This window comes from Chenopodium album, chromosome 12, assembly GCF_948465745.1.
Source record: "Chenopodium album chromosome 12, dcCheAlbu1.1, whole genome shotgun sequence".
NCBI lineage: Eukaryota > Viridiplantae > Streptophyta > Magnoliopsida > Caryophyllales > Amaranthaceae > Chenopodium > Chenopodium album.
Genome location: NC_137845.1, coordinates 39161615 through 39173014, shown reverse-complemented (window position 1 = coordinate 39173014; position 11400 = coordinate 39161615). Strand labels below are relative to the sequence as shown.

General features: G+C 35.8%; 1 protein-coding gene across 8 annotated transcripts; it reads left to right on the top strand.

Annotated features, from left to right (window-relative positions):
* The first annotated feature begins 1080 nt into the window (after positions 1-1080).
* LOC145572373 (uncharacterized) lies at positions 1081-10763 on the top strand. Of its 8 annotated transcripts, none has more exons than XM_081631346.1 (5): positions 1081-1211; positions 1688-1760; positions 1927-2030; positions 5851-5943; positions 9908-10763. In XM_081631346.1, the coding sequence occupies exons 3-5, from the start codon at positions 1939-1941 to the stop codon at positions 10491-10493; spliced, it is 771 nt and encodes a 256-aa protein (XP_081487472.1). In that variant the 5' UTR covers positions 1081-1211; positions 1688-1760; positions 1927-1938; the 3' UTR covers positions 10494-10763. The 8 variants fall into 8 exon arrangements, with proteins under 8 accessions (XP_081487472.1, XP_081487469.1, XP_081487466.1 ...); XM_081631343.1 differs by having other exon boundaries at positions 1920-2030; positions 9908-10762; XM_081631340.1 differs by having other exon boundaries at positions 1688-1812; positions 1920-2030; positions 9908-10762.
* Positions 10764-11400: the final 637 nt, after the last annotated feature.

The window sequence follows — 11400 nt, the reverse complement described above, 5'->3', positions numbered from 1 at the left end:
AGCTCTTTGTACTTTTGTTTGATTTTTCGTGTTTTATTTTAGTAAATATTATAAATAATAAGAAAATAAATATATCGTAGTTAAATTTTTCATGTGTTTATAATACTTTTTGACAATTTTATTTTTGAAATTAAATACGAATTATTATGTTACAAGCACTAACGATAAATATAATTATAGTGTTACACCAATAATAGTCTGAAAATTACCGTGCATGGCACGGGAACTAACCTAGTTTTATACTAATCATACATAAAAAGACGTTATAATATTGTTTTTCCTTTATTTTTTTTTTTAGTTTTTCATAAAAAAAAATTATTTTTCCATAAAAAAAAAGATTTTTTCTTAAAAAATTATAAAATTAGTCCAAAGCGGTCCAGTCTGGGTTTTGGACCATTTTTTCGGTCCGGTCCGGTTCAGTCCTAGCTTAATCGGTCCGGTTTTCGATTCTTGAAATTCTAATTTTCGGTATTCGATTTGGTGCGGATTGGTCCGGTCTTGGACCGATGAACAGCCCTAGTATTGGGTAGGTAGTGGATTTTGAGCTATACCCACCTATTATCCGCATGACTGGCCCATTACCTGCCTACTTACCCGCATAACCGCCCAAATGCCCACATATTGCCTACTACCATTATATATTATGCTATTATATTATATATATATTCACAACAATTTAAAGTGCATAATGCCTAGTTATATAGGAAATCTATTAAAAAAGAATGTTGAGTTGGCAGATAAAAGATAGGTGGTGGATATCCACTTGGGTGGCGGAGCAGGTATGAGTTTAGGTTTCTAAATGCTTAGGCGGGTGTGGGTGTTGAAATTTTAGATGATGGGTGTAAAATATTTTGGCGGGTGCAGGTATGGGGGAGGGGGTATCCGCACCCACGCCGCCCAATTGCCATCCCTAGGCCCGACGTGTAGGCTCGAAAATTAACCCGATCCAACTTGACTCAATCCAAAATAATCCGACCCGAGTTTAACTTAACCCGATTAATTGTTGACCCAAAATCGACCCAAAACCCAAAATGACTCGTCCCGAACCTGGCTAGTTTGCCAGGTATACAAGTATGGTTAAAAAATAAAAAAAAAAATAAAAAACCGATGAACGTAGACCAACTGTCTTCCTCCTCTCTTTCAATTTCCCATTGAAGCGCACTCCACGTTCTCCATTGATATCTCTATCCTCCATTAAAGCAGCTTCTGAGGTAAGTTTTTGTTCCTTTTTGCAATCATCGAATATCAATTTCACAATCTAGGGTTTATTGTTGATCTAATTTAATTTAATTGTTGGTATCAGTATGGTAAATTTAGGGTTCGAATTGGACTATTGGTTCTAATTACTAAGAGTTCTGAAAGATCAAGAGCGATTATGTTGCTTGAGAAGAAAATTATGAGCCTAATTTGATAATTGAATCAAATATGCCTTTTTCTCCCTAACATGATGTGATTTTTGGAGCCTAATTTGATAATTGAATCAAATTTGCCTTTTCTCCTTAAAATTATGTGATTTTACGAGACTAATCTGATAATTGAATCAAATGTGCCTTTTTTTTTCTAAAATTATGTGAATTTTCGAGCCTAATTTGATAATTGAATCAAATGTGCCATTCTCTTTAAAATTATGTGATTTTTCAATCCTAATTTGATAGTTGAATCAAATTTGGTTGCTAATGTATTGCAGAACCTTTCTAGGATTGAACTATGAAATCGGACTTCTTAGCCTTGGCTGTGAGAATACTAAGAGAAACATTTGTGTAAGACCGCCTTACTAGACCGCTTTTGTGAGTCACTACAAATCTATCCCAGGTCTTATTTAAAAAAAACGTTTATTATATTTATAAACAGTATTTAATACTTCATTTAATAAGCATAGAAATCGGTTCTAATCCATGTTTATTAATTATTTTGACTAGATTTTAGTCTTGGCGCATTATGGATGCAAACAGAGATTCAGGGGGTAGAATTTTCCGGAACAGAGAGCGGCCATCATATGCTCCATACCAAAAGGATCGTAGAGGTTTTAGGTAACCTCTCTTAAATTTTTATTTTTTATTTTTTTTGGAGGGGAGGAGGGGGTGGGATGGAGGCTAGCTTGTGTTATACGTGTGTACACATGCATATGTATTTTAAATGTCATTGTCGAACTTGTTCTAAAATTAGATATATAGAATTGTTTATATCTTGAGACTTATATAGAGCTGCATAATTAATTTTTCAAGTAAAGTATGCTTGTTACGTCGAGGTACATGAGAATTGACATTTGAATTGAGTGTCTATGATATGCATCATGTGCTAATGTCATGTTTGTTTGTTTTTTTTCCTTACTGTATCATGAGATCAGGTTTTGGGACACACATATGATATGCATAGCATGCTTTCTTTTTTAATTTGATGTCTTGCATTCATGGCTGGTGCATCCGTGCATGCTATGGATGCAATGCTTACATCTCTCAATTACATGATGTGTCTTGTTTAGAAGAAATTAATAAAATGTGGAACCACCCTTTGTACCCAATTTTCAATGGTGGCATTACAATTTTGAGATGCTTTGTCCGTCCCCATAAGTGACTATAGAGAACTTTTTCTTTTGAAATTCTGAAAACTTGAACTTATTTGGGAATGAAGGAGCATATGCTATACAGATTACCTGCTATGCTATCTAAGCAAGATAAAAGAGGGGGAGGGGTAGGGGGTTAGGGACATACTTTAGGCTCCTCTCTAAAGTTTTCTCACCTCCTCATGATAAGTGACTCTGTGACAGCCATTGTATGTAGTTTACAAGCCCCTCCGGTTGGTATGGAGAAATCATCAGCAACTTTAATTAGTATGAGGTCTATATGATAAAGTCTCCTGAAAATGGCAGCGTTAAGCGTGAATGAAATTGGCCTTGGCTAAAGCAGTAGCATATTTGTTGCTATTATAGTTTAGAAGGACTGAGCTATGATGTGTTCACTAGATGTAGCTGCTGTCATTCAATGTTGCTGGGGCTTCACTCTTCAGTTACCTTTATGTCTTGGTCGGTAGTCTGATGGTTGTTTTCAGTGGTGGATCTTAGTGTTTTTTGAATAATGATCAGCTAGGGCATTTCTTCAGGGGATAACTTCCCAAAGGTTTTTTTTTGTTTTGTCCCCATTTATTTTTCATTTGTGGAAACAAAGGCAAATTAGGAGCAGTGGAAGAGAAGAACCAGGAGGTTAAATTTGATGTTTTTTAGCGTACTTTGTGATTTTCTACACAACAGATACTTTTGGCTGTTACTTTGATCATTTTTAGAAGTTATCAACATATATGGATTGTCAACTTCTGATTTAGTGTTTGTAAGGACTATACTAACGGCCCGTTTGGTAGCCGGTAATAAATGGTGGTAATTGAAATGAATTTTAAGTGTCATAATTGGAATGAATTTTAAGTGTAAGTTAGGAGTGAAATTAACATTGTTATCTCCATGGTAATGCAATTTCAACATCCGGCATGTGTTCTTCATTATTTTTTTCAATTGCCATCCATTACCACTTAAGAGGAGGTATTAGGTTGAAATGAAAATTTCTAAAGGAAAATGGTCATTTTGGGGTAAGCTAGCATTATCATGGTCATGAACCTTGATTTTCCTTACAATTTTAAATACAAATTCATTTCTATTACCATCATTATGGCCACATACCAAACAGGCCGTAAGTTTAATATGCTGACTTGATTAGAATCGAAGGGGCAGTAAAATTTACAGCCTGAAGCAGAGTGGAAAAGATTGAAGTACCTTGAGGTTTCATTTTGGAACATAGAGTTGATTATTAGAATTACTAATTGTTCTGGAATGTAAATTTATTCATTTCCATGTCACAAATGTTTGGATGATTGGAAGAATTTTCACATTTGTTAAATCCAAGTACACTAATTGAAGAGGGATCAAAGATCAATAGAGTTATAAGATATAGGACAGAGAACATGCAAAGTTTAGGGGGTGAGGCAATCAAAGATTTTACCCATTGTGACATTGTCAGTTTATCATCATTATTTCTGTATGATGTATAAACTATCATAAATTCATATCATCATTTGTCAGCACTTCATTTTTCAAAAGTTACTCATGATTGGAGGGGAGTGGTTTGTGGTGGATTTTTTAGGAGAGTGCTTGAAATTGAATGAGAGTTTAAGTAAAGGTCTAAATTGACAATGTTGAAGTTTTGAAAGTAATTGTGCATAAGCTTTTTTATGGCAAATTAAAAAAGTACCCCTCCCCCCCCCCCCCCCCCCCCCCAAAAAAAAACCCCCCGCGGGCAGACCGTTAACTGAAAAAAGCGAATTATAACATGAAAGTGGTACATTCCTTGCCTAATTTAACATATTAGGAAGCAAATTGTGGACTCGTACCCTATCTCATATTAGCGAGCTAGGTAACTATGGTTGAAACTCAAATTGCTTTAATGTCCCTGAAATATATTTCATTTTAAGAACAAACATTTGTTTGGTTGGCTTAATTTATGTTGCTTAATATTATTGCTACTGTTACTGTTATTGTTATTATTAAATTGCTATATGCCTATATCTCAGCTATGTGCATAGGCTAATCTCCCTATTTTTTTTTTCTTTGGTAGTGGAAAAGCTGATTTTCATGTACAGTAATTGTTTGATAATATAAGATAATTTGATGTATTGTAAATAAATCAGTAAAACTAGTATAATGATGTATTGTTTCTATGGCAATTGGACTTTTTGTTTTACATATTAACTACTCCCTCCATCCCTAAATAAAGGTCTTAAGTCTTATTTGCCTTTAGCGCAAGTTTTTAGGAAGGTGATTAAAAAAAAGATTGAGGGTTTGGTTGATTAAAGGTGAATAAAGGTGAAATATGACTTATTTAGGAAAGGATTTTAGGTGAATGGGACTTTTATTTTGGTACAAAGGGAGTTTGCCTTTTATTTATTGTTGAAGAATTTAGTTATAATCATACTATATTTGGAGAATTGTCTTTGAAAGCTAGCTCATAAATTGCTCTAGGCATGGTTCACAACAATTATTTACCTAATTTATGTTTGGGCTATTTAAATGCATTGATTACTTAAAGCCCCAAGTTATTGAAAAAAGGCCATTTTCTTCTTTGATTTGGTTTTTCATTCGAATCTTTGATCAAGCTTATTTGACTTCTTGAACAGAATATCTTTCCTCTGCTCTTCTAGTGCTGCAAGTCTTGCAACATGGGGGAGTGCACACAATTTTAGATGTTGGGTATTTCTAAATCAACAAGCATAAACATGTAAAAGTATATTGAGTATGGTTAGTGTGAAAGGAGATATATGTTTTCCTAAAGTGGGTATATACAAGTTAAATGTTGCTTTATATATTAGAAATGGATGAAGTATTATAGTTCCAAAGTTTTCTTCTACCAAATCTTATGGTTAAATATTATAATCATATTGCATGTATAATAGTTAAACTTATATTATATTTACATGGCTAATAAAAGCTATTATAATCATATTGCATGTATCTTTCTTTATTACCTTTTACCTTTACTTTTACTCTAAAATTTGTATAAAATGCTAAATTGACATTTTCTTTGTGTCTGATATTTCTTAAATTATCATTAACAATTTTCAACCTGTATATCATGTGGGATATTTGTTTTGTTTTCTACTGTTCCCAATATTCGTAATACATATTTAAAAATCTCATTTTGGTTGATAAACTGTGTGCTAATTACTTGTATGTCTTTCCAACTTTTTAGGATTATTTTTAAGTCTTTTTTCTCAGATGAGCTCTCTGCTGATGACTTAATTTTTTTTTCCTATCCTTGTTTTTATTCCACCATTACTAATTACTGCTATTAATATAAATTACTTTTCCAGGCAAAGTTATCTATGTAAGAACTGTAAGCGGCCTGGGCATTTTGCTAAAGAATGCCCAAATGATTCTGTGTGCAACAACTGTGGGCAACCTGGGTAAGTATATGAACCTTTGTTGCATAATGAGTTCAATTTATCTAATAAGGCTACCTTGGTCATTTGTTTTATTCTGCTTTAACTGAGTGTGGGATTATCTTTGCAAAAATCATTGTAAAAATATTTGTGATATGTCCTTATTCAACAGGAAGAGGGAGAGGGCTAGGGGAGGATTAGTTTTGACTTAATTCCTGGAAACTCTGTGTCTACCTGTGGTGAATAATGCCTCCCGCACTTAATCAGAACCCTGACTTGACTTTATGGTGTGGAGGGAAATGATCCTTTTTGAAAGTTTGTTGACTGATCTGTCTAGATTTAACAAAACCCTGAAGTCATATGCTTAGTAAGCAATCAGACCATGATCAGTATTTTGATTCCTGGAATTGTTGTTAGAGCTCTTAAAGGTTCTGTTTTGGGAAGGAAACCAATTTATGTATAATTAGGCTAATCACTGCATGGGGTAGGCCAGAAGTCCAGAACTATAATTCAAAGGGCTGATGAACATCTTTTCAGTTTTATGGTGGATACTAGGGTTGCTAATAAAACAGTTGGCAATGTTAGCCCCTGAGATGGGTATTTTCTGATAAATACTCCTGTTGCAGATTAGTTTTCACACTTATCAGGCGACATAGTCTTAGTCTTGGCAATAAGTTTTTGTTTGGTTATTATTATTACCATAGGAAATGATAGGAGTACTCAGTAAACTTTGATTCAGTCAGTTATAGATACAACTCAGACAAAAAGAAATGCTGGAGAGAAATGTTCTTTGGATTGCTGCTATGAGAAAAGTGAGTGTGATGATTCACTTACAATTTAGTCTTATGGTTATTGTGTATGTGTTTGAAAGGATTGAATAGTTTGACAGCTTATGTTGCCTTCTGTTTACTTTCTGCTGACCTTGATCAGTTATTTTGTAGTTTGTGCACAGTTTTTTTTTAATTCTTTGAACCATATATTCAGTTTTCCTGCTTATGGCCAATTCAGCGACTAGAAGTAAAACTTCAATAAAATTCCCAAGAGAGAATCAGTTATTCAATGCTTTATAAATCTATGCTGAAATCACCATTATTTGTTTCATTTGGGAGATGAGGTGTATTGTACATAACTAAAAAGTTCTGGATGAACGCGACAATGTTTGTATTCACCTTGTTGCCCATATTCTTTTTTGCTAGTTATGAGATCAGTTGCTGGATACTGTCAACCATTCTAAAGTAGTGGGGACTTGCAAAGTTTTGATATGATAAATGGAGTGTAGATAAACTTTTGCTATAGGGTTTATGCCCTGTTTTTGAGGGTGGTAATAAATGTTAGTAATGAGAACGCGTTTGTATGTAAATATGGCCCGTTAGATTTAGGCACATATATCAAGGAAGGGTGGAAAATAATGTCAAAAGACAAATTTACCCCTGCCAACTAACCCCCTACCCCCCTTCCAACTACCGACATCACCACCATAGCCACCTACACTGCCAGGTCCGCCACCATCCAGACCACTGAAAAGTAGCGCATCCCTTCACCGCCGAAGTAGAGAATCAAGAGGAGAGAGACTAGACCCACCCTCCAACAACCACTATCAAATTAGACATCGACGATGCAGCAAGACCAATCATCTCACCGGTACTACTGCTCCAATACGTTGTCATATTTCTCACCACAGTCCATACCACCACCAAAGTAAACATACGAGAGGAAATTGAAAATACCCACTCTCCACCAACCACCGTCATGTAAGAGCAAAGTTTTAAGAAATCGAGAGCTTCTAGGTCGAATTTGGTTATGATGGTTTCAGATTTGAGATAGCTGGCCAAATTCGACCACCATGGCCTTGGGTTTGATAAACTTTGAGAACTTCTACTATTGATGGCGATGGCGACGGTGCAAAGGTGACAAGAGAGGGTGTGAGGGGAGAAGGGTGGAGGCCTTGGAGGGCTTTGCCGGTGAAGATGAGAGATAAGTGTGGTGATTAATGTTTGGTGGTGTTTCAATAATAAGGGTGGTGGTGACGGTAGTTGCCATGGATAACTTGGAGAGGGGGGGGGGGGGGGGAGGTTCTGTTGGTAATCTGTGAAGAACTATGGGTCTTGATGAGTGATTGAGGACTTGAGGTGAGAGAGGAGGGAAGGTGATAAGGATATTGTGGGTTAATGTTGTTGAAACAGGAAACAGGTCAAGTAATAAGAAACTCCGAGAAAGGAATACAGGTCACGTAATTAAGAACGTAGGAAATAATTCGCTGTGCTAGATTCTCGAGTTGAGCTACAAAGCGCTGACATAGGATTTTAGAGTTGGTTCTCATTCATTTACACACACACATGAAAAAAGAAATAAGGGTATAAAAGTCACACACCTGCACACACACACAGAAGAATAAAGAAATAAAGGTATAAAACACACACACACACACACACAAGAAAATAGAAATTTGATCAAGAAAAGATATAAAATTCACAATTTTGCGTTCTTATCTGGCCCGAGTTTTCTTTCTCTTCACTCTTCATAGCTCCTCTCTTTAACAGCTCCTCTTCTTTGCCTTCACCCACCACGGCAGCAGCACATCATGTGGCAGTGGTGCACTTGATTTCCGTTAAAATTTCACTGGACGATAGTGGCTTGATTTTCATATTTCAGCCTCTTGGACCAACTGGAGAATTGTCCCTTCTCGTATCTCTCTTCCTGAACTTTCCCGTCCGTTCTCTCCCTCCCATAATTTTTTAATGTTTACTTTCCCTGAATTTCACTGTGCTTACTGGCCCTACTTGTGTTGCTTTTGAATAATAAAATTACTGAGCTGCTTGCCATGTCTTATCATTGCACTAATTCAATGAAATAAGCATCTAGTCGTTGTGGGACATATATGAATAGCATAAATGTCTTTTATATTTGATGGAATGTTTTTCTAAAAGGCTGTTTCGCTGACATTCTTAAGTCAGGAAAATGAATGTTTTGTTTTCCCCTATTTTCTGATTTTTTTTCTAATTTTTGATATATTTCATTTCTGATATCAACCTTCCCATTGTTGAAGGGCAAAATTTTGAGTTCCCAAATTAGATTTGGCCTGAGGATAAGCAATGCTTGGAATTCATAAGCTAAGTCATGTTGGTAAATGTTAGTCCTGTCTGAGCGCATTAAGTTCCGCTAGGCATGCTTCTGTGATCTGTTGGTCGAGCCCTTTAAGCCTTCTGAGTTGTGAAGAAGATGCCTGTGCATTTTGTATCATTTGATGTGAAGTTAACGTTACACTTAGAAAGCAGCATTGTCTTATTGGTGTCTGTCTATTTGATGGTGATTCCACAAAGTTTTGGAAGTTTGAAACCAGGACAATATCAAAGCCACTGCTGTCTCTAATAGGAATTGTTACGGGATTGTACTTGGTTTAATAAAGAAACATGATATTTACGCTCTATCTTTCCGAAAATATATATAACAGATAATACTTATATTGTCTGCCAGTTATAGCATACAAGTACAACTTATAGTACTCCTTTTATCTCTTTGTAGCCTAAATAAGTTTCCTTTACTTTTTCTCTGAAGTTGGGCTCAATGCCCATCTGGCATCCGCACACTCTCTTTTAATCTGTTTTCTCTTTATCTTTGTGCCTTTCTCTTATGTTAACTTTTAACTGAGACAGGAATTAGCTTATTAATATTCTGTAAAATTTTAAATCTGGCCCCTTAAATCTCCACTCGGTTTTTTTATGTTATACGGAATAATCACTTTTGGTTCGTGTAGCCGATCCCACTCATGGATTAAGGCTTTGATTAATTGATTTGGAAAATTGTTGAATCATCTCAAGTACAATTGTGGGTGTAAGCTTCTCGGTGATAGGGTTTCGTGCTAATGGATATATGCATATAAATGCATGATATATGTTGCACTAACCTGTGGAACTTTTTTATTTTTCTGGCACTCTGGCTTATCATTATAAAGCTCCACTTGGTTAATAGTAATTTTCATGGCTTTTAGGCACATGGCTGCTGACTGTAACTCAAAAACAATGTGTTGGAACTGCAAAGAACCAGGTCATCTATCTACCGAATGCAAGAATCAACCTATTTGCCACTCCTGTGGGAAGATGGGTCATCTGGCCCGAGAGTGTCCTAAATCAAGCAATCCAAGAGTTTGCAGCAATTGTTTCCAGCCAGGCCATTTGACAGCAGACTGTATGAATGAAAAAGCATGCAACAAGTGCCGAAAACCTGGCCACCTTGCTCGTGACTGTCTCAATGAGCCTATTTGCAACTCCTGCTATTTGACTGGACATATGGCCCGCTATTGTCCTAATCTAACTTTTCCGCCACCATATCCACCACCATTGATGTTTAGGGGCCCTCCACCCATGCTTGGTGGCCCACCACCTATTCCTCCGCCCATTGCTGGGGGTCAATTGTATGATATCTTCTGTCAAAATTGTGGACGTCCAGGACACATAAGTCATCAATGCATGTACATGATTATGTGTGGTGCCTGTGGTGGCCGTGGTCATCGATCATTTGAATGCCCATCAGGTCCAATGCTTGATATGAATCATATGATCTATCGGCGGTTTTGACAATTTACTGATATATGAAAAGTTCATTTATAGATTTTCAAATCTCTGCTTAATACATCGTATTATACGTATTGAACTTGGTCTTTTGAAAGAAATTGTATGTTCTATCATCTCCCCTAACTCACTGATCGTCAGGGATGATGATTTTACTTATTGGCCCTTTTGGATTGGTTTGGTTTGTTTTTCCTTTTTTCGGTTGGGAACAAACCATCATTGAAATAAGGGAGCAAAAAAGAGTTTCAAGTTTCATGCGATGCTTTGGATTGTTCTAGGACTGGGAATAAAATGTTCAGCCCAAAAATGCCAATATCGGGCTATTTTTGTTGACCAAGGAAATAATTTAGTACGAGTGTACGACTTTTGTTTTTTGTTTTTTGAAATTGGAGCATAGGGTGAACCAATTTTGTTAGGATACACCTTCCTTTCCCTTCCTATCGACCTTCCTTTGATACTTGTCCCGATTTGAAATGACGCGAACAATTTAGTATGACTCAAATTCAAACTAGACTAGATGTGACTAGACCCGAGTAAGGGTGCTAATGAACTAAGACTCAATAAACTATTTAGGCTCGAGCTTAATTGAAGCTTGTACATGTTTGTTTATTTAGTAAAAGAATCGAATTTAAACAAATTTTGAAACACTTTTGAAAATGACTCAAGCTTGAACAAATATTGAAGTGCGTTTAGAAAATGAGCCGAGCTTGAACAAATAATAAAGCTTATTTAAAAAATGAGTCGATCTTGAGCAAATTTTGAAGCTCGTTTAATATGAGTTTGAACAAATAATAGATATGCTTATTTAAATAATGGGAAATTCTCAATGATAGCCTTCTACTTTTGCTTATTTCCAACGGTAGCCAATTTTTATTTCGATTATCTTTGGTAGCCATATACTTTTATAAATTCT

Excerpts from the sequence above, each read along its gene's own strand:
- LOC145572373 (XM_081631346.1), top strand. The coding sequence starts at position 1,939 with ATGGATGCAAACAGAGATTCAGGGGGTAGAATTTTCCGGAACAGAGAG. Across the intron at positions 2,031-5,850 it reads AAGGATCGTAGAGGTTTTAG|GCAAAGTTATCTATGTAAGA; the intron begins GTAACCTCTCTT and ends TTACTTTTCCAG. Across the intron at positions 5,944-9,907 it reads AACAACTGTGGGCAACCTGG|GCACATGGCTGCTGACTGTA; the intron begins GTAAGTATATGA and ends CATGGCTTTTAG.